At 47.2% G+C, this 26424-nt stretch overlaps 1 protein-coding gene across 3 annotated transcripts in view; it reads right to left on the reverse strand.

Moving 5' to 3' along the window:
* Window positions 1-26424, reverse strand: part of CLPB (ClpB family mitochondrial disaggregase) — a 106987-nt gene that overhangs the window by 60219 nt on the left and 20344 nt on the right. For all 3 annotated transcript variants that reach the window (XR_014788922.1, XM_084842315.1, XM_084842316.1), the window contains exons 4-5: window positions 17308-17411; window positions 6935-7063 (exon numbers count right to left, since the gene is read on the reverse strand). Coding sequence is in view for 2 of the 3 variants with exons in the window: in XM_084842315.1 (XP_084698441.1) it covers window positions 6935-7063; window positions 17308-17411 (233 nt within the window). In the remaining variant the exon portion in view is untranslated. The remainder of the gene's footprint in view (window positions 1-6934; window positions 7064-17307; window positions 17412-26424) is intronic.

The following is a 26424-nucleotide window of genomic DNA, read 5'->3' on the forward strand; positions in this document are numbered from 1 at the left end:
TTCAGCTTGAATCTGGCTTCCAGTCACTTCAGCCCATTATTCCGTGTCCTGTGCTCTGGGAGGATCGAGAAGAGATCCTGGCCTTCCTCTCTGGGACAACCTTTCAAATACTTGAAGAGCGCTATCGTATCTCCCCTCAGTCTTCTCTTCTCAGGGCTGAACATACCCAGTTCTTTCAGTCTCTCTTCATAGGGCTTTGTTTCCAGTCCCCTGATCATCTTTGTTGCCCGCTTCTGAAAACCTCTCCAGCTTGTCTGCATCCTTCTTAAAGCGTGGTGCCCAGAACTGGACACAGTACTCCAGATGAGGCCTAACCAGTGCTGAGTAGAGGGGGACTTGTACTTCCCAGGATTTGGAAGCTATGCTTCTATTAATGCAGTCCAAAGTAGCATTGGCCTTTTTGGCAGACACATCACAGTGTTGGCTCATACTCAGCTTGTGATCTACAACAATTCCAAGATCCTTCTCGTGTGTAGTGTTGTTGAGCCACGTATCCCCCATCTTGTAACTGTGCATTTGGTTTCTTTTTCCGAGGTGCAGAACTGGGCATTTATCCCTATTAAATGTCATGCTGTTGTTTTCTGCCCAGCACTCCAGCCTATCAAGATCACTTTGAATTTTGTTTCTGTCTTCCAAAGTATTAGCTATCCTGCCCAATTTGGTGTCATCTGCAAATCTGATCAGCATTCCCTGCACCTCCTCTTCCAAGTCATTCATAAAAATGTTGAAGAGCACTGGGCCCAGGACTGAGCCCTGCAGTACCCTGCTCGTTACCTCTCCCCATTTTGAGAAGATCCCATAGATAAGCACGCTTTGAGTCTGATTCTGTAGCCAACTGTGGATCCATCGGATCATTGTTTCATCTAGCCCACTTTGAGCTAGATGAAAGAACGATCTGGTGGATCTACAGTTATAAAGCAATCCATCCGTAAGCACCTTGAAAACAATGCAGTGATTAATCGAAGGCAACATGAATTTGTCAACAACAAATCCTTCCAGACTAATCTGATCTCATTTTTGGATCAGGTAACCTCCCTTGTGGACTGTGGGACTGCCGTGGACATAATATACCTCGAGTTTAGCAAAGCTGTCAACCAAGTGCACCATGATATTCTGATTAGCAAACTAAGGCTAGATGAAACAACCATCAAGTGGATCCGTGGTTGGCTGCAGAATTGGCCTCTTATCAATGGCATCTTCTGAAACTGGGGAGAGGTAATGAACGGGGGTACTGCAGGGCTCAGTCCTGGGCCCAATGCTCTTCCAACATTTTTATGAATGACTTGAATGAGGAGGTGCAGGGAATGCTGATCAAATCTGCAGATGACACAAGATTGGGCCTGGGATAGCTAATACCCTGGAAGACAGAAACAAAATTCAAAGTGATCTTGATAGGCTGGAGAGCTGGGCAGAAAACAACAGAATGACATTTAATAGGGAGAAATGCCAAGTTCTGCATCTAGGAAAAAGAAACCAAAGGCCCAGTTACAAGATGGGCGATACTTGGCTCAACAACACTACAAGCGAGAAGGATCTTGGAATTGTTGTCCATCACAAGCTGAATATGAGCCAACAATGTGATGTGTCTGCCAAAAAGGCCAATGCTATTTTGGACTGCATTAACAGAAGCATAGCTTCCAAATCCTGGGAAGTACTAGTTTCCTTCTACTCAGCAATATTTAGGTCTCAACTGGAGTACTGTGTCCAGTTCTGGGCACCAGGCTTTAAGGAGGATGCAGACAAGCTGGAGAGGGTTCAGAGGAGGCGAGTGGAAATAAATCCCTATGAGGAGAGACTGAAAGAAGTGGGCATGTTTAGCCTTGAGAAGACTGAGGGGAGATAGGATAGCGCTCTTCAAGTACTTGAAAGGTTATCACAGAGAGGAAGGCCAGGATCTCTTCTCGATCATCCCAGAATGCAGGACACAGAATAATGGGCTCAGGTGACAGGAAGCCAAATTCTGGCTGAACATCAGGGAAAAGCTTTCTGATTGTTAGAGGAATACGACAATGGAACCAATTACCTTGGGAGGTAGTGGGCTCCCCCACCCTGGGGGCAATCAAGATGAGGCTGGACAGCCATCTGTCAGGGATGCGTTGACTTACATTCCTGCATTGAGCAGGGGGTTGGACTCAATGGTCTTATAGGCTCATTCCAGCCCTACTATTCTATGATCCATAAAATGGCTGCCATGGTGGGCATGGCTGGTCAGAAAACACTCATTGCCCAGATTGCAAACTGTTGAGACTGAAAGTACCTTGTGCAAGAACCTCAGTATAAGGCAGAGATGGGTCTGAGCTCCAAAACATAAAGCCACTCTTTTGAACCCAAATAAAGACGGTGCTGCAGAGGGCCTCCCAGTTTTAAAAAAAAGTTTTTTGTTTTATAGCACACAGACAAGCGAGGAAGACAGAAATCTCCTCCTGAGTACCCAATCCCCTCTTAGCCAGCACCGTGTAGTCTCTTTCGTTTCCCCATCACGCATTCCCCAGAGATCACCTTGACTAGACACTTATCCGCTGAAGCCCAATTCCTTCCAATTAAAAGGCGGCGAAGAGAGAATTGTGTCCTGGCCAGAGGTGAATGGCATGGATCCTTGGGGCAATAGCTAACCCAGCTGCCCTCAAAGGAAGCAGAGAGGTCCATCCTGTGTGCTGGCCTTTTCGCACAGAAGGGGGCTGTATGACTTTCAGTGCCCTAAAGGCATCCATGGGGTGCTGCACGCTTCTGTCCTGAGCTTTTCAACATCATTATAAATTACTTGGACAAAGTAGAGGGGATGCTCATGATACCTGCAGATGACACCAAACTGGGAGGGATTCAAGATGATGCAGACAGGGTGGGGAACTGGGTCAAAAGAAAATGAATTTCAAAGGAGATAAAAGTGAAGTTCTGTATTTTGGTAAGAAAAATTACAAGGTGGGTGGGTTATGCTTTGTTCCTACATCAGCAGGAGTGCCACACCATTTACCCCCCTCCCTGAGTTTAAAATGACTTTATGTTTGCCAGGGAAACACCTGGCTTCACAGCAGGACATTTGGAATGGATGTGGGGTTGGTGTTTTTTTTTAAGTAAAGTTCAAGCTAAACACAAGTCTGCAGTGCGATACTGCATCTAAAAAGACTAATGCAATTCTAGGCCGAATCAACAGAAGTATATGGTCCAGATCGTGAAGTCATGTTTCCATTCTATTCCGCTCTGATCAGGCATCACCTAGAGTACTGCATCCAGTTTTGGGCACCTCAGCTTAAGAAGGATATCGACAAAGAGGAACGTGTCCACACTAGACCAACAAAGACAGTGGGAGGCCTGGAGCCCAAGCGCTCTGCGGAAAGATTGAAGAATCCGAGTGTGTTTGGCCTGGAAAAGAGGTAATACGATACCCATCTTTAAGTATTTGAAGGCAGTCAGATGCTAGAGCAAATTTGTTTTCTTCTGCTCCAGAGGGGAGGACCTGAACCAATTATTTCAAATTAAGAAGAGAGATTTTGACCGAACAATAGGAAGAACACCTTGACAATACAAGCTGTTTGACAGCCTGCCTGGAAGGTGGCAGACTCTTCTTTGTTAGAGGGTTTTTCAGCAGAGGCTAGATGGCCACTCTCAGGAATGATGTAACAGCAGACTTCTGGCATCAGCAGGGGATTGGACTAGATAACCTTTGAAGCCCCTTCCCATTCCTTTTTTAGGACCCTTAAGCCGGGGGGGGGGGAGGGGGGGGACGGCTTTTAGCTGCCTTGGCCTTAGATGAATTGGAAGCAGCATCAAGGGATGTGCACAAGTGGCCTTCACCCTGTGTGGATGGAGAAGCAGCGGATCTATGCACCATCTGGTGCGCATGGTTCCATTAAGACGAATGAGGACACAGCCTTTCTTCCTTGGCTTGCAGTCTGGCATGCCTGCTCCTGCTCTACTCTTCCAGTTCTGCTTGAGTCATAAATGAGATGGGGGAGTCAGTTCGGTGTACTGCCTTTGGAGAGGGGGAATGACTAGGCGGCCTTCAGGCTTCTCCCAGCCAGATAATCATATGACTTTTGCACACCAGGGAACAGGCCTTTTGCAAAATACCATATGAATGTACAGAAAGAGCATCAAGTGAGTAATAGGAGTATGATAAATGACCTAAAGGCACTTTGCAAAATGGACAGTGCTACAGAAATGACAACCAGCAGCAGAAGCAATTCACAAGACCAAGACTGCCACATCAAAGATCCCTGTGCCCCATTCAATCGATGGTGACTTTGCAACATGAGGAACAGAGCGACTCAGCCTCATGAAGCTGGGACATGCTGCCCTCCCTCTCACAGTCCCTTCCATCTCTTTGGCTGTGAAATGCCCCAGAGCAAGAAGGTGGACAAAACTTTGGCGCCCCAACCATGGAAATGCCATAATAATAAACGCCTGGTTTCAAAAGGCAGCTTGTATTACTAAACCTCAACAACCTCAACGTGCTGGTCACTCTAGGCCCCCTTTTCCAATAAAAGGAAGACAAAACCCCTGGATCGATTGAGCATGAAACCGGCCAAGTAACGCCTGAATAATGCCTTGCGCGGAGGATGGCCCGGCTCCTAATGATGTCAGCTCAGTTCAGGAGACCGTGAGCGGCCCAGAGAAGGACAAGAGAGAAGGGACTTGCATCTCTCGGTCTGCTGGGCACACACAGACTGACCACAAGGAAGGGTCAAGTGATTCAGCACAGAGGCCGCCCAAGGCCAGAGCAGTGGGGTTAAGGGTGAGGAGGAGGTTGCCGCTAGCCAGGCAGAGGGCTGAAAGGGAACCCCCACTGGAGGGCGGGAGAGCTGTTTAAGCATGGGGAAGGGAAGGGACGAGCCTGGGTGGTTAATGGCTTTGGCCCCCAGGGTAAAGCCGCGGGGGAGGAGGAAGTGTTGGCCAGACTAGAGGGCACTCTGTAAAAAGGCAGGTGTGGAGGAGTGGAAAAGGAGAGGGCAAAGGGCGCCTGTTCAGTGCAGGCGCAGAGGAAGCATCCCGTGCTTGAATGTCAAAGGCACAGCACATGGCCACATTATCTTCACAAAGGCGCCGGAGGGCAGCAGGCTTTTAAAAGGCCATCAAGCCCATAGGGTCTCTGAGAAAACACAAGAATGTGTGCCTGGCTAGGATCACTGTACCACTGGCATGGAGAGGGGTGCGCGCACGTGTGTGTGTGTGTGTGTGTGTGCGCGTGCGTGCGCACACGTGGCTGAAGAAGGGAATCCAAATTTAGGACAAAGGAAAGGCAGAGGCTAGAGTCTGCCTGGGAGACCAGGGCAATGAGAATGTGGAGTTTAGTACACTGAACTAAACAAGCCCCCAAAAGGAGGCCTGTGATGCTAACCCCAGTCCATCAAATGTCTGTTTGACTAAAGGCTTCTCCAAACATACATTAAAAGAGGACCCAAACTGCTCCCCCCACCCCCCGCAAAGTGTACATAAGATGTAAGAGCTCTGAGGCTGGATCAGACCAAGGGTCCATCACTACGTCTTGTGGTAGCAAATTCCATAGTTTTAACTCTCCATTGTATGAATAAGTAATTTCATTTATTTAATTATTTCATGTATTTGTTACATTTGTAACCCACCCAATTACCAATGTTCTCTGGGTGGATCCTTCCTTTTTTTCTGAATCTCCCACCGATCAGCTTCCTGGGGTGACCCTGAGTTTATTATTATTATTATTTATTGCATTTATACCCCGCCTTTTTTCCTCTTGCAAGGAACCCAAGGCGGCTTACATTATCCTCCTCCTCTCCATTTTATCCTCACAACAACAACCCTGTGAGGTGGGTTGGGCTGAGAGTCTGTGACTGGCCCGAAGTCACCCAGTGAGCTTCCATGGCTGAGTGGGGACTAGAACCCGGATCTCCCAGCTCCTAGTCCAACACTCTTGCCACTACGCCACACTGGCTCTCACTGGTTTGAGTATTACGAGATCCACTTCCTCCACACTGTGCACAATTATATATACCTCTATCATGTTTATAGCATGTTTTCAAAGCTTGCCCCCTCGTGCAAAGCTCCAAGCTGCCCCCCTCCCACAATACTGTGTCTAGGGCTCTAATAACAGAAAGCCCCAACCCCCCCACACACACACTGTTCGGGAAGTCCAGGCCACCTTCTCAAGCAGCTACAAGTCCCTGCTGAACCCCAGGAGGAGGACAGGCTGCTTGCCCCGAAGCTCCCCAGGGTTCTTCTTGAACACGGTGGCTGTAGGCAACACAGAATTCTAGATTAATTTACAAGAAAACCCCGACCAGCCCCTTGCTGCTCTCCTTCATATAGGACTGCAGCAGGGCTTTGGGTGCTGGGGGAGTGGGCCCTTCCCCAGACAGCCAAGAGCCCTCACTCATCCCCAAAGGGTTTCCCCGCCATAATGCCTGCTCTTTGGCAGCTCTATGTTTCACACCACGGACGAAGGAAAACCTGAAAAGCTGGACATCGAAGCCCCCAGAGAGGGAAAAGAATGGCATTCTGCACACTATTAGCCAGAGAACACCACCGCTGCAAGGGGGTGCCTCTGAAGCCTACTCAACATAGAGCCTGGCATACTGCTCCTTATGCATCAAAGGGTGAAAACAGTAAAATAAAACAAGCGGAAACAAGGAGCAAGAGGAGAAGAGATGGAGCCACGATGAGGACCCAAGGAGCAGCCCCACACAAGAGCTATGGACAGCCTGCCCGAGCCCCTGGAATTGCTAAGAGTTTTGCAAAAGCAACCCACATTCTTTCGCAGTGCCATTTTTGTCCCTTAACCATGCTGACTAGAAACTTGGTGGGGGGTTTTAACAGAAAGAAATGGAAGTACAGCCTGAAGATTCTGCAGCAGTGATCAGATTATGCAGTGAATAAGGGATTTAAAACCCCACGAAGCAACTGCAGAGTGAGAGACAAGCCCCCAACCACCCCAGCTCCCAACAGCTATAGCTCTTCCTCTTACCTCCATCTAGAAGCAACTTGACTGTGGGGTAATCATCAGCTAGCACAGCATAATGCAAAGCGGTGCAGCCCTTGAAACTGGCCCGGTTGTTCAAACGGTTGTTGAAGTCATCCTCCCGGGTGACCAGAACTGCAGAGGAAAGGGGGTGGTGGGGGAATACCAATACGGATCGTCACTAACATTGCAGAATGCAGCAAAAGGAGCCGAGATTCCTGGCTCAGAGTTTCTCAAAATGGGGGGCACCAGAGGCAGTGGTGGGACTGGGGTGGTGCATAAGCAGTCTTGTCCAAAGAACAATCAAGGCTTCCTCTTGAGATTTCTGAAAGGGAGGAATCGTTCCAGATACCCAGAACAGGCCGTCTCAGCAAGTTGTAGGCTCTCCCTGGATATTTTCAAGGCAAGGTGCAAAATACTGCTAGGGGTGCTTTAGCACGTAAGGGCAGTCTTGCTGGATGAGGCCAAAGGTCCCTCTAGCCCACCATCCTGCATCCTTCCCACAGTGCCCAACTAGATGCTTCTGTGAAGCCCACAAGGAGGATACAAAGGCAGGGACCCTCCCCTGTTGTTGCTTCCCAGCGGCTGAAATTCTAGAACAATCACAAAGCTAGACACAAAAAGGGAAAAGAAGCAGTGGAAGGACAGGACACTCCAGTGGTGGTGACCTGCAAGGTGTGTGCCATGTTTGTTTTCTTGCCTGAGAACAACATGGCCTACACCTGCAACAAGTGCAAGTTGATCACGCTGCTGGAGGAAAAAGTAAGTGGACTGGAGCGGCGACTGTCGACCCTCCGGGGAATAAGAGAACACGAAGAGTTCTTGGACAGAATGGGGGAACTACAGCAGCAAAGGGAAGACCAGAAGCTTGAAGAGCAACAGCAAGACGAGGGAGTGGGAAATGCTGAGGTGAAGAAAAATGGAATAGAGGATACTCCTTGGAAAACGGTGACAGTTAGGAGAAGAAGAACTAGACGCCACTCTGCACCAGTGGAAGCAGTGGAGCTGTGGAACCGATTCCAGGTACTTGCGGATGAGACTGGAGGACAGCCTGCAGAGGAAGAATCACAGGGGAACCTGCATGAGAGTGAGCAAGAGGCTAAAGGTCAGTCAAACAGAGGCGATGAAACCCAGGCCTACAAGAAGAAGAAGAGAAGAATGGTAGTAGTGGGAGACTCCTTGCTGCGTGGGATCGAGACCCAAGTATGTCGTGAAGTCCCGTGGATTTGCCAGGTATGTTGTCTCCCAGGAGGACAGATTAGAGATGTGACTGAAAGGTTGCCTGCACTCATAAAGTCCACTGACAGGTATCCCTTTCTTCTCATCCATGTGGGAACAAATGATACCACCAAGCGGAGCTACGAAGAAACCACGTCAGACTTTGAAGCTTTGGGAAGGAAACTCAAGACCTTTGGGGCCCAGATAGTTTTCTCATCCATCGTTCCAGTAGTTAGAAGAGGGATAGAAAGGAACGAAAAATACTCCGGGTGAATGACTGGCTATGAAGGTGGTGCCGACGAGAGAGATTTGGATTCTGGGACCATGGCCTATACTTCCTGGAAGATGGGCTGTTGGCAAGGGATGGGTTGCACCTCACAAAGGATGGGAACAATGTGTTTGGCCACAGCATGAAGAACTTCATCAGGAGGGCTTTAAACTGAATCCTGCGGGGAAGGGAGATGTGATGTTGGGGGTAACAATGGACGTAGGCGCATGCACTGCAACGGAGAGAACAGCTCTGATAGTGCCCAATAATAGTCTTCAGACACATGTAGGAAGAAAGCCAGACTATGAAGCACATGGTCTTCGATGTCTATATACTAGTGCCCAGAGTATGGGAAACAAAGAGAACGAACTTGAACTCTTAATACAGGAGGGAAATTATGACTTGATAGGTATAACTGAGACTTGGTGGGATGACTCTCATGACTGGGATACAGCAATTGAAGGATATAACTTGTTCAAAAAGGACAGGAGGAACAGAAAGGGAGGTGGGGTTGCACTGTATGTGAAAAATACATATCTCTGCACAGAAAGACAGGAGGAGGAGCTTGGTAGCCCCATCGAGAGCATCTGGTTCAAAATAAATGGAGCAAATTATAAAAGGAACCTGGTGGTCGGAGTCTACTGCCGGCCACCCAATCAAGGAGAAGATGAGGATGAAACTTTTGAAAAGCAAATAGCCAATGTTTTAAGGAAGCATGATGTAGTAGTAATGGGGGACTTCAATTTCCTCGATATTTGTTTGGAGACAAATTCTGCAAAACATGACCCCTCCAGGAAATTCCTGACTTGTGTGGCGGATAACTTCCTCCTACAGAAAGCAGAGGAAGGAACTAGAGGATCGGCTATCCTTGACTTGATCCTAACCAACAGAGACGACTTAGAGGATAAAGTAGCAGTTACAGGAACTCTGGGGGAAAGCGACCATGTTGTACTTCAGTTCTTGGTTCTAAGGGAAGCAAAAGCCGAGTGTAGCCAAACGTGTACCTTGGATTTTAGGAAAGTTGATTTTAATAAACTCAGAGCAATGATCAGTAAGGTCCCATGGCAAGCGACGCTAAAGAGAAAAGGAGTCCAAGATGGGTGGGAGCTTTTAAAAAAGGAAATTCTCAAGGCACAATTACAAACAATTCCAACAAGAAGAAAAGGTGGAAGACAACAGAAGAAGCCAATGTGGCTTCACAAAAAGCTTAGAGATGACCTGAAAACAAAAAAGGACACATAGAGGAAGTGGAAAGAAGGACAAGTAACAAAGGAAGAGTACAGGCAGGTAGCACAGAATTGCAGGGATGGTGTCAGGAAGGCTAAAGCTGAGAACGAGCTGAGCTTAGTGAGGGATGCTAAAAACAACCAAAAAGCTTTCTTCAGCTACGTGCATAGTTAAAGGCAGAGGAAAGAAATGGTTTTTCAGCTATTAAATAAGGATGGCAAAACGATAACAGATGACAAAGAAAAGGCAGAGTGCTCAATTCCTACTTTGGCTCAGTCTTCTCCCAAAAGAGGGTCTATGACCCCCTGGCAAAGGCAAAGTACAGTCTGAAGGGGCAGGATTGCAGCTTGAGATCGATAGGCATATGGTCAAGGAACACCTCATTACTTTGAATGAGTTCAAATCTCCAGGGCCAGATGAACTGCATCCCAGAGTAATAAAGGAACTGGCAGAAGAACTCTCAGAACTGCTGTCTATTCTCTTTGAGAAATCATGGAGGACGGGGGAAGTGCCAGATGACTGGATGTTGTCCCTATCTTCAAAATGCTGCTAATGCTAATGTTGTCCCTATCTTCAAAAAGGGTAAAAAGGAGGAACCTGGGAACTACAGACCAGGCAGTCTGACATCAATCCCTGGGAAAATTCTGGAGCAGATCATAAAGCAATCCAGCTGTAAGCACCTTGAAAACAATGCACTGATAACTCGAAGCCAACATGAATTTGTCAAAAACAAGTCCTGCCAGACGAATCTGATCTCATTTTTTGATCAAGTAATCTCCCTTGTGGACCGTGGGAATGCTGTAGACATCATATACCTCGACTTCAGCAAAGTGTTCGACAAAGTGTCCCATGATATCCTGATGAGCAAACTAGCTCAAAGTGGGCTAGATGAAACAACGATCTGGTGGATCCACAGTGGGCTACAGAATCGGACTCAAAGAGTGTTTATCAATGGTACCTTCTCAAACTTGGGAGTGGTAACGACTGGCGTAGGGCCACGGTGGCTTAGTGGTTAAGACGCTGAACTGCAGACTGGAAGGTCGGCAGGACAGCAGTTCGAGACCCGAGTGCTGCGTGACGGAGTGCGCTCCTGTCTTCAGTTCCAGCTTCTGCCAACCTAGCAGTTCGAAAGCAAGAAATTGCAAGTAGATAGTTAACGCCTCGGTGGGAAAGGTAACAGCGTTCCGTGCACCTCGGTGTTCAGTCATGCCGGCCACATGACCACGGAAGCGTCTTCGGACAGCGCTGGCTCTTCGGCTTAGAAATGGGGATGAGCACCGCACCCTAGAGTCGGACACGACTGGTTGGAGACACCTTTACCTTTACCTTTTAACGACTGGGGTACAGCAGGGCTCAGTCCTGGGCCCAGTGCTCTTCAACATTTTTATTAATGACTTGGAGGAGGAGGTGCAGGGAATGCTGATCAAATTTGCAGATGACACAAAATTGGGCAGGATAGCTAATACTTTGGAAGACAGAAACAAAATTCAAAGTGATCTGGATAGACTGGAGCACTGGGCAGAAAACAACAGAATGACATTTAATAGGGATCAATGCTAAGTTCTGCACCTAGGAAAAAGAAACCAAAGGCACAGTTACAAGATGGGGGATACGTGGCTCAACAACACTACAAGTGAGAGGGATCTTGGAATTGTTGTCGATCACAAGCTGAATATGAGCCAACAATGTGATGTGGCTGCAAAAAAGGCAAATGCTATTTTGGGCTGCATTAATAGAAGCATAGCTTCCAAATCCCGGGAAGCACTAGTTCCCCTCTACTCAGCACTGGTTAGGCCTCATCTGGAGTACTGTGTCCAGTTCTGGGCATCACACTTTAAGAAGGATGCAGACAAACTGGAGAGGGTTCAGAGGAGGGCAACAAAGATGATCAGGGGACTGGAAACAAAGCCCTATGAAGAGAGACTGAAAGAACTGGGCATGTTTAGCCTTGAGAAGGGAAGACTGAGGGGAGACATGATAGCGCTCTTCAAGTACTTGAAAGGTTGTCCCAGAGAGGAAGGCCAGGATCTCTTCTTGATCATCCCAGAGTGCAGGACACGGAATCATGGGCTGAAGTGACAGGAAGCCAGTTTCTGGCTGAACATCAGGAAAAACTTCCTGACTGTTAGAGCAATACGACAATGGAACCAATTCCCTAGGGAGGTGGTGGGCTCTCCCACACTGGAGGCGTTCAAGACGAGGCTGGACAGCCATCTGTCAGGGATGCTCTGACTTGGATTCCTGCATTGAGCAGAGGGTTGGACTCGATGGCCTTGTATGCCCCTTCCAACCCTACTATTCTATGATTCTATGAAATTTAGCAGTACATTGCCACTGAACATGGAGGTTCCACGTAGCTACAATGGTAATACTCAGTGACAGACCTCTCCTCCTCCTCCATGGATCTATCTAACCTGCATGTAAAACTATCTAACCTAGTGGCCACCGCCACGTACTGTGGCAGCAAATTCCATATGAGCAACTACTCTTCTTTTGCCTTTAGGCAAAGTTATGTCCTGTCCCAGGCCACATGGTGGGACCAGACAGTTTCCAGCACCACAGTGCTTCGACTGGACAGAGATCATGGCTTGCTCACACTACCATTTCACACACCTCTAATGTAACCAGATTGCTTGGGGGTTGCATGTCAGAAATGAACATGCCACAATTAACAAAGCCACGTCCAGTGCAGGAGCCAAGCACAGAACAGATCCAGATATAATGAAGCTGTGGCTCTTTGACTATCAGATGGAATTTTTTTAATTCCAGGTATCTTATTAGACTTCAGGTATTAAGTTAATGCTCCTAGTCCTCATGGTTGCAAAGACAAATCTGAACACACGACGGCGGGGCAAATAAAAAGAAGCCAAGTGTTGGTGTTTTTAATTCCTACGCAAAATGCTTCTCATTCTTTTTAAGGGGCAGAACCATGGCTTTGAGTTCCTGGGCCAGGAATACAGGGGCAGGGATCTTAGGACAGGATATACGGAGAGACAAACCAACGGTCCATTCTGCTTTAGTGCCAAGATCTCAGACGGGGTCCTTTTCGGTCTTGTTGGCTTTCATATGCAAACCATACGAGGTACCGTTAAGTCACAGTCCTCCCCCTCGTGACACTCTTAAAACAAGAAGATCGTCCGAGGGTCGGCCATCATTTCCCCCCATGCTCCATCCCCTGTCCAAGGCTGCCACTGGAGTTAGACTAGAGTAACTATTATGACTGACTCTTCAAGCACCCCCAAGGAATTCCAGAAGCTGCCGTTCTGTGAAAGGGGAAGGGATAATTAACAAGGCATCCTTGGGACTGTCCATAAAATGGTTCTTGGAGGAGCAGTGGCAGTTAATGCCACTTAAGACTGGTTTGCACATCTGCAGTGTCCCCAAAGCTGAGCCCTTCCTCCTCCACCGTTCTTGGGACTGGACAGCAGTTAGCAAGAGGAGGAAACAGCAATGGAGCATGGCTCCTCAGCAGCTAAGGGCGGCTACACCACCTTCCTGTGGCTGCTGCTGGATCCTAAAAAAAGAAGTTACGATCTTATGAGCCAAATCTAAAATACTGTAATGAATAGCTAGTCCCTCCCCAGAATGGCATCACAGCTAATAGACCTCAACACCTACAGCAACACCAATCAGTGTGACAGACTCTACCCTCCCTTTCTGATCTAGGTTTTTTTTGGTGTAAGAATGCTTGGGGGAGCATGCTTGGCATGGGGTGGGATATGTATATTTATTTATTTCCCTCCTTTGCCTATCCAGGGAAGAGCAGGATAATCAAGTGGCTGGTGTCAGGGAAGATGAATCTGAGATACTAGGGAGCAGTGCAGTAAAAAGATTAAAGTGTTATTATTGTTGGGTTGCTTTCCCCCCGTGGTCCACCATGACAGCTTGGCCGTCATCTGTAAAAAATGTCTCCACGAGAGATAATCATCGGAAACTCAATAAAGCGTCAAGGGGGGCCTCGTCCGCCATCCATCATGGGGAGCCTGGAAATTTTCAGCTCTCCATCTCCCCTCCCTGCCATCCATATAAATGTCTGTAATATATTTTGTGTGGCATGCGCGGTGGCGGCTGTGTCGTGTGGCTCCCTCAATTTGGATGTTTTTATGAAAAAAAAAATTTATACACAAAATATGCAAATCGTTAAAAAATAACCCTGCAAAACAAAGGCAGTTTTTCTCTCTTGCACACGTGATCTCTTTAAAAAATGCAACTGGATTTATTCTTTTTAATAAAACATGTCAAACCTCCCCCCCAAAATTAATGTAACTTCCTTCTGAGTGGCTTTATTTTCCTCCACTCCAGCTGTTTTTCTCCTCCCTTCCCCTTCTCAGCTCAAAAGTAATATATACTGGTTGCAAGGGCAGAGAATGCAGACAAAAAAATTGAACTTTATTGGTTGTCATATTTTTGACTTAAATAAAGTCTAGCAAGATGCATTATGTATCGGTATTCCATGTTTTAAAATGTTGTTTTATGCATTTTGCATTTAGTACTACAGAGATCTGCTGCCCATGTGTGCGCACGCGCATGCATGCTGACAGGCCTAGTGGTGCAGGCTTCTTCCTTTCCATTTCTGGCCTTGGCTTTTAACCTTCATTGGTATTTCTTAAATTAATGGCAACTCAAGTGAGTTTTCCAAAGAAGTGACACTGCTGGAGCAAAGCAAAGTACTTTGCAAAACCTCAGATCCTTGGCTACTAGGGAAAAAACAGGGCTGTACACAATACCTCAATTCCCTTGAAAACCAGTTAAAATAACTTTTGCTAAATGCAAGGTGATATATGGACGAAGACTTGCACATATCTTGTATGTTCAAAATGTGCAAAATACATCCAGGTACAGGGAAAAAAATTCAGGTGTGACAGATGCCTAATGGCTCTAGTTTAGCCTTCCCCAAACTGGCTGTCTGGAGGATGCTGGGAGTTGTAGTTCAACACATCTGGAGGACACCAGGTTGGGGAAGGCTGCTTGAGTTAAACTCTGGAGCAGAACTATATTGCACAGCCAAGAAAGGGGGCAGGGGGAATTCAGTGAGAAAAAGAAAAACCTCTAATGCATATGTATTGTGCTCTGCAGTAGCTCCATTCACTCTCCAGACTTCCATCTCATCTGCTTCTCAGTTGTCAGCACTGGTGTAGCAGAGACACAGGGCACGCAGGGTTGAAGCTTTTCAACTTTTTGATTAGCAGGGCCTATAGCATGATTTGCCACCCTATTCTGGCTTCCCTGTTCCCTCTGAGATTCGCTGCAATCCTCATAGCAGTTGGAGGTAACAGGGATTTTTCAAGAATATATTGTTGGGAGCTATCCTTGTAATTCATAAGAACATAAGAAGAGCCATGCTGGATCAGACCAAGGGTCCATCTAGTCCAGCATTCTATTCACAGTCGCCAACCAGCTGCCGACCAGGAACCCACAAGCAGGGCGTGAGCACAACAGCACCCTCCCACCCATGTTCCCCAGCAACCGGTGTACATAGTCTCACTGCCTCTGGTACTGGAGGTAGCACATAACCATCAAGACTAGTAACCAGTGATAGCCTTCTCCTCTAGGAATTTGTTTAACCCCTGTTTAAAGCCATCCAAACTGGTGGCCATCACTACTGCCTGTGGTAGTGAATTCCAGTTTGACTCTGCGCTGTGCGAAGAAGTCCTTCCTTTTATCTGTCCTGAATCTCCCACCCATCAGCTTCATAGGATGACCCTGTTGGGTTCTAGTATTTTGAGAGGGAGAAAAATGTCTCCCTATCCACATTCTCCACACCATGCATAATTTTGTAGACCTCTATCATGTCTCCCCTGACCCTCCTTTTTCCCAAGCTAAACAATCCCAGCTGTTCTAACCTTCTCTCATAGAGATGCTCCAGCCCCTTCCTTGATCATTTCAGCTGCCCTTTTCTGCACCTTTTCCAGATCTACAGTATCTTTTTTTAGGTTTGCTGACCAGAACTGGACACAGTATTCCAAGTGTGGTCATACCATAGATTTGTACAAGGACAGTATGATTTTGGCAGTTTTATTCTCAATCCCTTTTCTAATTATGCCTAACATGGAGTTTGCCTTTTTTACAGTAGCCACACACTGGGCTGACATCCTCATTGTCCACCACAACCCCAAAAACCTCTTTCCTGGTCAGTCACTGCTAGCTCAGATCCCGTCAGGCTATACTTGAAGTTGGGATTCTTTGCCCTAACGTGCATCACTTTATACTTGCGTATACTTGCGTATAATCGCATTTGCCATTTAGATGCCCATTCTCCCAGCTTGGAGAGATCCTTTTGGAGCTCTTCACAATCCCTTTTTGTTTTAACCACCCTAAATAATTTGGTGTCATCAGCAAACTTGGCCACTTCACTGCTTGCTCCTAATTCCAGATGATTTATGAACAAGTTGAAAAGCACTGGTCCTAATGCAGATCCCTGTGGGACCCCACTATTTACTTCCCTCCATTGGGAAAATTCACCATTTATTCCTACTCTCTGCTTTCTGTTCTTTAACCAGTTACTGATCCATAAGAGGACCCCTCCTCTTATTCCATGACTGCTAAGTTCGAGGGGTGGAATAGGGACTGCCAGCCCCTCATCCACCTCCCCTGCCCCCCTTCATACTGCCCCTGTACAAATCTATGGTGCGACCACACTTGGAATACTGCGTCCAGCTCTGGTCACCACATCTAAAAAAAGATAATGTAGAGCTGGAAAAAGTGCAGAAAAAGGCAACTAAAATGATCAAACAGCTGAAGTATCTCCCTATGAGAGAAGGTTAGAGCAGCTGGGATTGTTTAACTTGGAAAAAAGGAGGGTCAGGAGAGACATGATAGAGGTCTACAAAATTATGCATGGTGTGGAGAATGTGGATAGGGAGACATTTTTCTCCCTCTCAAAATACTAGAACCCAATGGGGTCATCCTATGAAGCTGATGGGTGGGAGATTCAGGACAGATAAAAGGAAGGACCTCTTCACACAGCGCAAACTATGGAATTTGCTACCACAGGAAGTAGTGATGGCTACCAGTTTGGATGGCTTTAAACAGGGGTTAAACAAATTCCTGGAGAAGGCTATCAATGGCTACTAGTGTTGATGGCTATGTGCTACCTCCAGTACCAGAGGCAGTGAGACTATGTACACCAGTTGCTGGGGAACATGGGTGGGAGGGTGCTGTTGTGCTCATACCCTGCTTGTGGGTTCCTGGTTGACAGCTGGGTGGCCACTGTGTGAACAGAATGCTGGACTAGATGGACCCTTGGTCTGATCCAGCATGTCTCTTCTTATGTTCTTATGGCTCTAAGAGAGGACTGGGTTTAATTCTCTTTCCTTCCCCTCTGGTAGGGGGAGTCCTTTTCCTTAGGACTGTGACACAAAAATGGTGGATACTACACGAAATGGCTGCCATGCTTCGGAGTTCCGAATCTGAATGCTAATTGGTGTGCAGGCCTAGCATGGGCCTCCATTCTAACCTGTGGATCCTGACCTGGGCCTCAGATAAGGCTGGGGCCTCAGATAAGGCTGGGATTTCAACAAATCCTTTTTACTGCAGACTAGTTATAAAGATATGGTACATTTTCAATATCAAATGGGGTGTTAAAGGAGATGAGGGGAGAACAACAAGTGAACCCTGTCCCAGGAAGCGTAGCAGGAAAACAATAGCGGCAATGGGGCTTCGTTACCTTCTAGGGAATGGAGCCCCTTCTCTTTGGCGGTTTCGTAGACACTGCTGAACTCATCACCCAGGTTAGGGTCGGCGCCAGCCGTGAGCAAGAGCTTTACCACACTGTTGGAAAAGAATAATGAAAAGGAACGGTGGTGTCAGTTACACGAGGTCCTCAAGGAGAGTTGGAGATGGAGGAAAAAACTAGGTTAGACAGCAGGGGAGGGGCAGCTTGCTTTATTCTTGGGCATGGAAAAACAGAGACACCTGTGGCTTTGCACAGCAAAGAACTCCAGAATCTAACACACAGGTCCAAAAAATTTCCACCAGCACCCATCATTTCAGCCAAGAGCCCCACGGTGTTAGAGAGATGATTGTGGAATACTCTTCAATATATGGGATCTTGTTCAGGGAGAGCTATGCAAAGGATCCCTTGGGGTGAGGGGAGCCGGGAACACTGGAGGATGGAGCATACTGTAGATCCCCAAAAGATGGCATAACGATGCATTACCCACCCGCCCCCTTGTCCAAATCTGGCACTCAGGTATGGAGGCCAGAGGACCTGGGATTAGTCCTTGCCACTGTCAACCAATTTCTGTGCAGCCAAGGAGGCGCTCAGCTGAGCCCAGATGAGTTCAGCAGTGTCTCCGAAGCCATCACTACTTCCTATGGTAGCGAATTCCCCTCCAAATATAATAAGCAAATGCAAAACTTTGCCAGACACTGCCAAGATCAACAATGGGTTGTATCCAATGTTAGTCTAACTTGTCCCATTCATCTTAATGGGTTGTATCCAATGTTAGTCTAACTTGTCCCATTCATCTCAATAGGTCTACTCTAAGTAGGACTAACATTGGATCCAACCCAATATTTTTAAGGTGTTTCCTATTTTGATGACTGCCAAATGCACTGAATTGATGTGTATGTTCCTGTGGGAACCAACAAGGATTTGTCCCCAGTAAAATTCCCCTCAGAGAAAAGTCTTGGAAAATTCATTTTATGGAAATGTATGGAATTCACTACCACCCAGTGTGGTGGCAGCCAGTAGCTGAGGGGGCTTCCCAAAAAGGGAAGAGGCATGTTCCATGATGAGGGCAGCATCAATGGCTATTTGCCACAGCTGTTAAATGCAAGCCAATTAAGCAGCTCTCCTCTCCAGCCTGGGGAAAAGCAACAGGGAAAGGACATCATCCTCACTGCCTGCGTGGAAGCATCCCAGGGGAATCCAACTAGTTGCTGTTGCAGAGCGAGTGCCACTGGGGCAGGGACTTTTCTGTGGTTGCCACTACACTGTAGAACCAGTCCTCATTTTTCACAGAAGACCACCAAAGGATGAAGACAATTTTTTTAAGAAAGTGAGGGGAGAGAGAGAAGGCTTCCTATTTCAACGTAAAGAGCCAATAGATTTTTTGGGAGGCTGCTTTTCATTTTATTTCATTTCTTGTATTTCTCTACCACCCCATAGCTGAAGCTCTTTGGGAGGTTCACAACTGATATCAGTAATGATTGATAATACTTGTAGTAGTTTTATTATGCTGATATTATCTCTTTTAAACATTATTTTACAGGACTAAATTGCCTCAACATTTTAATGGATTGGTTTCTGATATAGTCAATAAATGATTTTCTTTTTAAATGGTGGCTTAGGCTGCTCTGGCAAGGTCATTTGTACAATCTGTCTGAACCCAGGTCAGTCTGATGAGAGGCTCTGTGATAGTTTATGCCTCCCCTTGCAGCATGCTCCTTGGCTTGCTCGCTTGAGTCATTGGGAGCCCTTGGTTACACAGGCGCCTGGGCAGGGTGCACCGATGCTTCTGCTTGTGGCATGCGAAGATCTGGACTCAGCACCCTGCCACGCATCTCAAACCCCACTCCTTACAAACTTTGGTAAAGAGGCCGCCAAGGGAATACGCTGATCTACAGTCCCAGGGCCTATAAATGACCCTTCAGCCAAGCCCTCCGCATGCAATTGCCTTTCAGTCTAATATCCCCGCAAAATGGCAGGCCATCCCCTCCAGGCAGCTCACGTTACCATCTTTCCCTTTTACGGAGCCAGTCTGACATTTGAGCGATCACAGATATTGATTGCCCCTGTCCAATCTGCAGGTAACAAAACATACTCCAACTTTCAAGCAAATTAGCCTTTGCAAAGGTGAATGAGGAGCAAACCAGCCATTAAAAAGTCATTTTTATTTATCTATTGTATTTATATTCTGCCACAGGGCTCAATGGGTACCCAGGGTGGCTTATAAGAATGTAGCAACAACAAAGCAATTAAAACAATGTTAGTATACAACCAGAAAGCTTAAAGGGAGAAAAAACTATTTAGTTATCATAGAATCATAGAATAGCAGGGTTAGAAGGGGCCTATAAGCCTGTCGAGTCCAACCCCCTGCTCAATGCAGGAATCCAAGTCACAGCATCCCTGACAGGTGGCTGTCCAGCTTCATTTTGAATGCTTCCAGTGTGGGAGAGCCCACCACCTCCCTAGGGAATGGGTTCCATCGTCGTATTGCTCTAACAGTCAGGAAGTTTTTCCTGATGTTCAGCCGGAATCTGGCTTCCTGTCACTTGAGCCCATGATTCCGTGTCCTGCACTCTGGGTTGATCGAGAAGAGATCCTGGCCTTCCTCTCTGAGACAACCTTTCAAGTACTTGAAGAGCACTATCAGATCTCCCCTCAGTCTTCTCTTCTCAAAGCTAAACACGCCCAGTTCTTCCAGTCTCTCTTCATAGGGCTTTGTTTCCAGTCCCCTGATCATCTTTGTTGCCCTCCTCTGAGACCTCTCCAGCTTGTCTGCATCCTTCTGAACGTGTGGTGCCCAGAACTGGACACAGGACTCCAGATGAGGCCTAACCAGTGCTGAGTAGAGGGGAACTAGTACTTCCTGGGATTTGGAAGCTATGCTTCTATTAATGCAGTCCACAATACCAGTTGCTGTTTTTTATTTATTTATATTTATTTATTTCATTTCAGAAGTTATGTATTTTTCACATACAGTGCAACCCCACCTCCCTTTTTGTTCCTTTTGTTCTTTTTGAACAAGTTATATCCTTCCATTGCTGTATTCCAGTCATGGGAGTCATCCTACCAAGTTTCAGTTACACCTATCAAGTCAGAATTTCTCTCTCGTATTAAGAGTTCAAGTTCGTTCTGTTTGTTTCCCATACTCTGGGTATTAGTGTACAGACATTGAAGACCATGTGCTTTATAGTCTGGCTTTCCTCCTACATTTCTGAAGACTATTTTTGGGCGCTATTAGAGCTGTTCTCTCCGTTGTGGTGCTTGAGCCTTCATCCATTGTTACCCCCAACTTTACGTCTCCTTCCCCCGTAGGATTCAGTTTAAAGCCCTCCTGATGAAGTCCCTCACGCTGTGGCCAAACACATTCTTCCCGTCCTTTGCCATCAGTCCATCTTCCAGGAAGTATAGCCCATGGTCCTAGAATCCAACACACCGGCACTAACTTCGTAGCCAGTCATTCACCTGGAGTATTTTTCGTTCCCTTTCTATCCCTCTTCTAACTACTGGAACGATGGATGAGAAAACTATCTGGGCCCCAAAGTTCTGGAGTTTCCTTCCCAAAGCTTCAAAGTCTGATGTGTTTTCTTCATAGCGCCGCTTGGCAGCATCATTTGTTCCCACATGTATGAGAAGAAACGGATCCCTCTCAGTGGGCTTTATGAGTGCAGGCAACCCTTCAGTCACGTCTCTAATCCATCCTCCCGGGAGACAGCATACCTGGCAAGTCCACGGGTCTTCGCGACATCCTTGGGTTTTGGTCCCACGCAGCAAGGCATCTCCCACTCCCACTACTCTTCTCTTCTTGTTGTTGTAGGCCTTGGTTTTATCGCCTCTGCTTGACTGACCTTCAGCCTCTTGCTCGCACTCATGTAGGTTCCCCTGTAATTCTTCCTCTGCAGGCTGTCCTCCAGTCTCATCCGCAAGTACCTGGAATCGGTTCGCTAGCTCCATTGTTTCCACTGGTGCCGAGTGTCTTCTAGATCTTCTGCTCCTCACTGTCACCCTTTTCCAAGGAGTATCCTTGACTTCATTTTTCCTCACCTCAGCAGTTTCCTCTTCTGCCTCAGCTTGCTGTTGCTCTTCTAGCTTCTGGTCTTCCCTTTGCTGCTGTAGTCCCCCCATTCTGTCCAAGAACTCTTCGTCTTGTCTTATTCCCCGGAGGGTCGACACTCGCCGCTCCAGTCCTTTTACTTTTTCTTCCAGCAGCGTGATCAACCTGCACTTGTTGCACGGGTAGGCCATGTTGTTCCCAGGCAAGAAAACAAACACTGCACACACCTCGCAGGTCACCACCACTGGAGAGTCTTTTCCTTCCATAGCCTCTACTCCCTTCTTGTGTCTAGTTTTCTGATTCTTCTAGAGTAGCCTATGCCTGGTCCTCTACTCACTGGAGGTTAAAAACACTGGCCCATTTTAAACAAAGGACAAGAAACAATCGTGCTTCCAAATTACTGCCAGCAAGAACAAAGAAGCAGTGCAAATGGGATCTTTTGTGCATCAGTTTCGTCATCTGTAAAATGGGCACATACTCTTTAGTGCTGGCTCAGGAGAACTGAGAAGTTCAACTACAGAAATGTGAGGAACACCCCAGTTTTGGCCACATGCTTCCTCCACAGGGATCACAGCTCCCTTCAGTGCGTACACATACATGCAACATACATGGGGTTAGGTGAAAAAATATGTCCCCCTTTCTTACGTTCTTGTACAATGCATGAAGTCCCACAGGGCTTTGGGACCTGGAACTTCGGCACGGGGTGCATGTGTGTGCACGCACGTGTGTGACTGCCTGGACAGATACATCCAACAACACAGACTGCCAAGTCCTCCAGTAATAGGCCCCCACTAAATACATTACTAAGCAGGCAGCCTTGTGAGCTTTAATAAGTTGAGATCAAGCTGGTGCTCCATCGCCTCACCCAACCAGGGGTTTAATTTGCTGATCAGGTCTTAATTGTATTAGCAACAAGACTCCACATGTGCACACATATAAATCTGCATTGACCCCAGAGGGCAGGCCTTTAACTAAAGTTCACCAGGCAGTTAAATCAATGATGGTAAGTGCTTTCTGCTGAGTGGTTCGGTGGGTGCTAGGGGCGGGCGCTCACATAGAAGCTTGGGATGTGCTAACTGGACTTGACTGGGCATATGAGGGAAGCAGCTCCAGAGCCTTGATGACACAGCAGCTGGAGCTGAAGAAGGTGGACCCCAATTGAAAAGCACGAGGTAGATGAAGAGCTTCAGTGGCAGATCTGCATGCCCCCACCCCGCAAAAGAACCTCCATGTAGTTGTATCTTAACTTTAGATAGTGCTCAGTGTAAAAGCTGGGGTCGGGGGGGGGGAGTAAGGTTACATATGACCCACTCAATCCCAGGGGCCATGCGATGTCCTATTCTCCTGTGCTCTGAAACATCAGCCCAGTACACAGTCCAGTCCTGGTCCTATCCTGACTGCCTGGAGGTCCAGAGCATTTCATGTCAGGTAGTGTGAAATGATAAGACTGGATGGTCATCTTGTCTTACTCCTTTAATCCACTGCAGGATCCATGCTTCCTAAACGCTGCGGTGGCTCAGACTCGCTTGCGGCCTGTCACGAGCAGAGCCAGAGCAATGGAGATGCAGCACGCCAGAGGGGCAGGGAAGAGAAGGCTACCCAATTCTGGGATAGGATGCAGAGCCAAAGAGGCTGAGCCTTGGAAGGGCAGAGTATGTGTGTGTGTGTTTGTGCGCACACATGTGTGCTCAAGCTGCCCTTTGAGGAACAGGGCTGTCGCAAAAGAAATGTGTTAAGCAAAAGGAGTCCACATCAGAGGGGATGATTTTGTTGTCAGCTGATGTCTCCTGGTGGTTAAGAGCACAAGTTGTGAGCTTGACTTCCACAGCTCCGATCTCAGCTCAGTCATAAAGCTGGGCGGCCCTGGGAAAGCCACACTCTCTGTCTCAGCCCCGCCGTCTGTAAGGGAGAGAGGAGACTGGCTTACCTGACAGCGTTGCTGTAAACATTCTGAGATATGGGATGTGAAGTGCATCAATGAATTATTAGGAAGAACAGGAATTTCCAAAAAGCTTCTCTCTCCCAGCTGACAGCCAGTAAGAAAAACCAATGTACCTTTTACAGTGAAAAATTGCTGTGCAAGAGACTAAGCTGCTAACCAGAGAACTTGTGGGAATCCCTTTTTAGGAGAAGCTTCCAAGAGCAAACTGAAAGTGCATTTCACAGGAACAGTTCAAGCCCAGGGAATCCGGCCAGGTTCTACATAAAACTAGAGATGGGAAGGTGGGCCCAAGCAAAATCATCAGAATCCCAGGGATATCAACAGACCAGGAAGAAGGGCAGAGCCAGTCATTTTCCTCTGGCTTTAAGAGGGAAACTATTTCATTGGCTTCATCAGCTTCCCAATATGTTCTCAGAGCCTGGCCCCACCGAATGCCATTTATTCAAGGACTCTTTCCTTTTTTTTAAAAAAAGAACAAATTATAAGGTAATTTGATTTAAAAGCCACTCCCATAAACATTTTGTGCCAGCTCTTAAGCAAGAACCACGTTGGTTCGATCAGGCAGGGTTAGCTCAGAGGCAGCTTTTCAGCCACTTCTGCAGATAAAGGGACTAAAATTGGGTAAAGGATGGGATCAAGAACCATCTGGGGCAATTACTGTACCATGAACAGCCTTTTCCCTTGTCTTCTCCACATCTTTGCACCTCCGAAAACCTTGTTCTGGTCCACTGGTCACTCGGAATGGTCAACAATCGTCACACTCCATCGCTGGCCATTGTCCATCAGCAAAGGTCGGGGGGCGCTAAACCCATCCCTCCGCAGTGGTGCAAACAAGGGAGCCCGTTGCTGCTCGGACATCAAAGTTAAACAAACAGACCCAGGCCCCCACCTCCTGGCCCGCTTTAAGGAGCTCCCCGAGGGGGTCACGACTTTCAGCTTGTCATAGCACACATCAAAGTTTGCACCACACACGAACTCGGCACATGGATTCGTATCGTGTCGCCCGAGAGCGGATATTCAGCCTTTGTACGCCCGTTTAATCCTGTGTTTTCCCAAATAATTAGGCCTTTTTTGCTTATGAACTTGTGACTAAGTAAAGAGCCCCTGAGAGGTTGTAACATCAAAGCCCATTCCAACTGGCTGTCCCACGTTTCCTAAAATTGGATTTCTCTCTCCTCCTTTTGCCTCATCTTTAAATAAAAACTAATTGAATTTAGTTGTAGACTGAACACATTGAGGAGCTGCCTTTAAAGGTTACAAGAAGACACAACGATTGGCCTGGGAACCTCAGGGATGTTAGGGCAGAGTGCTCGGAGCCCTTTCGCTCCAGAAAAGCAGGGCACAAAACACAAATGCAAATTTGCTCTGTGGGACACATCTTACAGCAACACCACAGAATATGGAGGGTCGACCAGCAAACTCTGATCACTGTGGATCTGATTCCTATCCCATCCTATTTCTTAAGCCCAGAGCAGGCAACACCCATTTCAAATCCAAAAAGGTGAGAAGTGTTGACGAGCCTCTTATCCTTAGTCTATTATCTTTGAGAAATCACGGAGGATGGGTGAAGCGCCAGATGATTGGAGGAGGGTAATATTGTCCCTATCTTCAAAAAGGGCAAAAAGGAGGAACCTGGAAACTACAGACCAGTCAGTCTGACATCAATCCCTGGGAAAATTCTGGAGCAGATGATAAAGCAATCCATCTGTGAGCACCTTGAAAACAATGCAGTGATTACTCGCTGCCAACATGGATTTGTCAAGAACAAATCCTGCCAGACGAATCTGATCTCATTTCTGGATCAGGTAACCTCCCTTGTGGACTGTGGGAATGCTGCGGGCATAATATACCTCGACTTCGGCAAAGCTTTCGACAAAGTGCCCCATGATATCCTGATGAGCAAACTAGCTCAAAGTGGGCTAGATGAAACAACGATCCGGTGGATCCACAGTTGGCTACAGAATTGGACTCGAAGAGTGCTTATCAATGGTATCTTCTCAAAATGGGGAGAGGTAACGAGCAGGGTACTGCAGGGTTCAGTCCTGGACCCAGTGCTCTTCAACATTCTTATGAATGACTTGGATGAGGTGCACGGAATGCTGATCAAATTTGCAGATGACACAAAATTGGGCAGGATAGCTAATACCCTGGAAGACAGAAACAGAATTCAAAGTGATCTGGATAGACTGGAGCGCTGGGCAGAAAACAACAGCATGACATTTAATAGGGATAAATGCCAAGTTCTGCACCTAGGAAAAAGAAACCAAAGGCACAGTTACAAGATGGGGGATACTTGGCTCAACAATACTACAAGCGAGAAGAATCTTGGAATTGTTGTCAATCACAAGCTGAGTATGAGCCGACAATGGGATGTGTCTGCAAAAAAGGCAACGGCTGTTTTGGGTGACATTAATAGAAGCATAGCTTCCAAATCCTGGGAAGTACAAGTTCCTCTCTACTCAGCACTGGTTAGGACTCATCTGGAGTACTGTGTCCAGTTCTGGGCATCACACTTTAAGAAGGAAGCAGACAAACTGGAGAGGGTTCAGAGGAGGGCAACGAAGATGATCAGGGGACTGGAAACAAAGCCCTATGAAGAGAGACTGAAAGAACTGGGCATGTTTAGCCTTGAGAAGAGAAGACTGAGGGGAGATAGGATAGCGCTCTTCAAGTACTTGAAAGGTTGTCACAGAGAGGAAGGCCAGGATCTCTTCTCGATCATCCCAGACTGCAGGACACAGAATAACAGGCTCAAATTACAGGAAGCCAGATTCCTAACTTTCTAACTTCCTGACTGTTAGAGCAATGCAACAATAGAACCAATTGCCTAGGGAGGTGGGGGGCTCTCCCACACTGGAGGCACTGAAGATGAAGCTGGAGAGCCACCTGTCAGGGATGCTCTGACTTGGATTCCTGCATTGAGCACGATGGTCTTATAGGCCCCTTCCAACCCTACTATTCTATGTTTCTATGATTCTTGGCTGGGGTGCATAACTGAGGACATGTACCAATCATCTGGCATCCAGGCCTCCCAGGAGAGGCCTTGGGGGGGCACGTGCTCTGTCCTGAAGCTGAGGGACAGAGCACATGCTTTACCTGCAGAAGGTCCCAGGTTCGA

Source organism: Heloderma suspectum, chromosome 3 (assembly GCF_057233095.1).
Source record: "Heloderma suspectum isolate Gila_16-S chromosome 3, 16-S_ref, whole genome shotgun sequence".
Lineage (NCBI taxonomy): Eukaryota > Metazoa > Chordata > Lepidosauria > Squamata > Helodermatidae > Heloderma > Heloderma suspectum.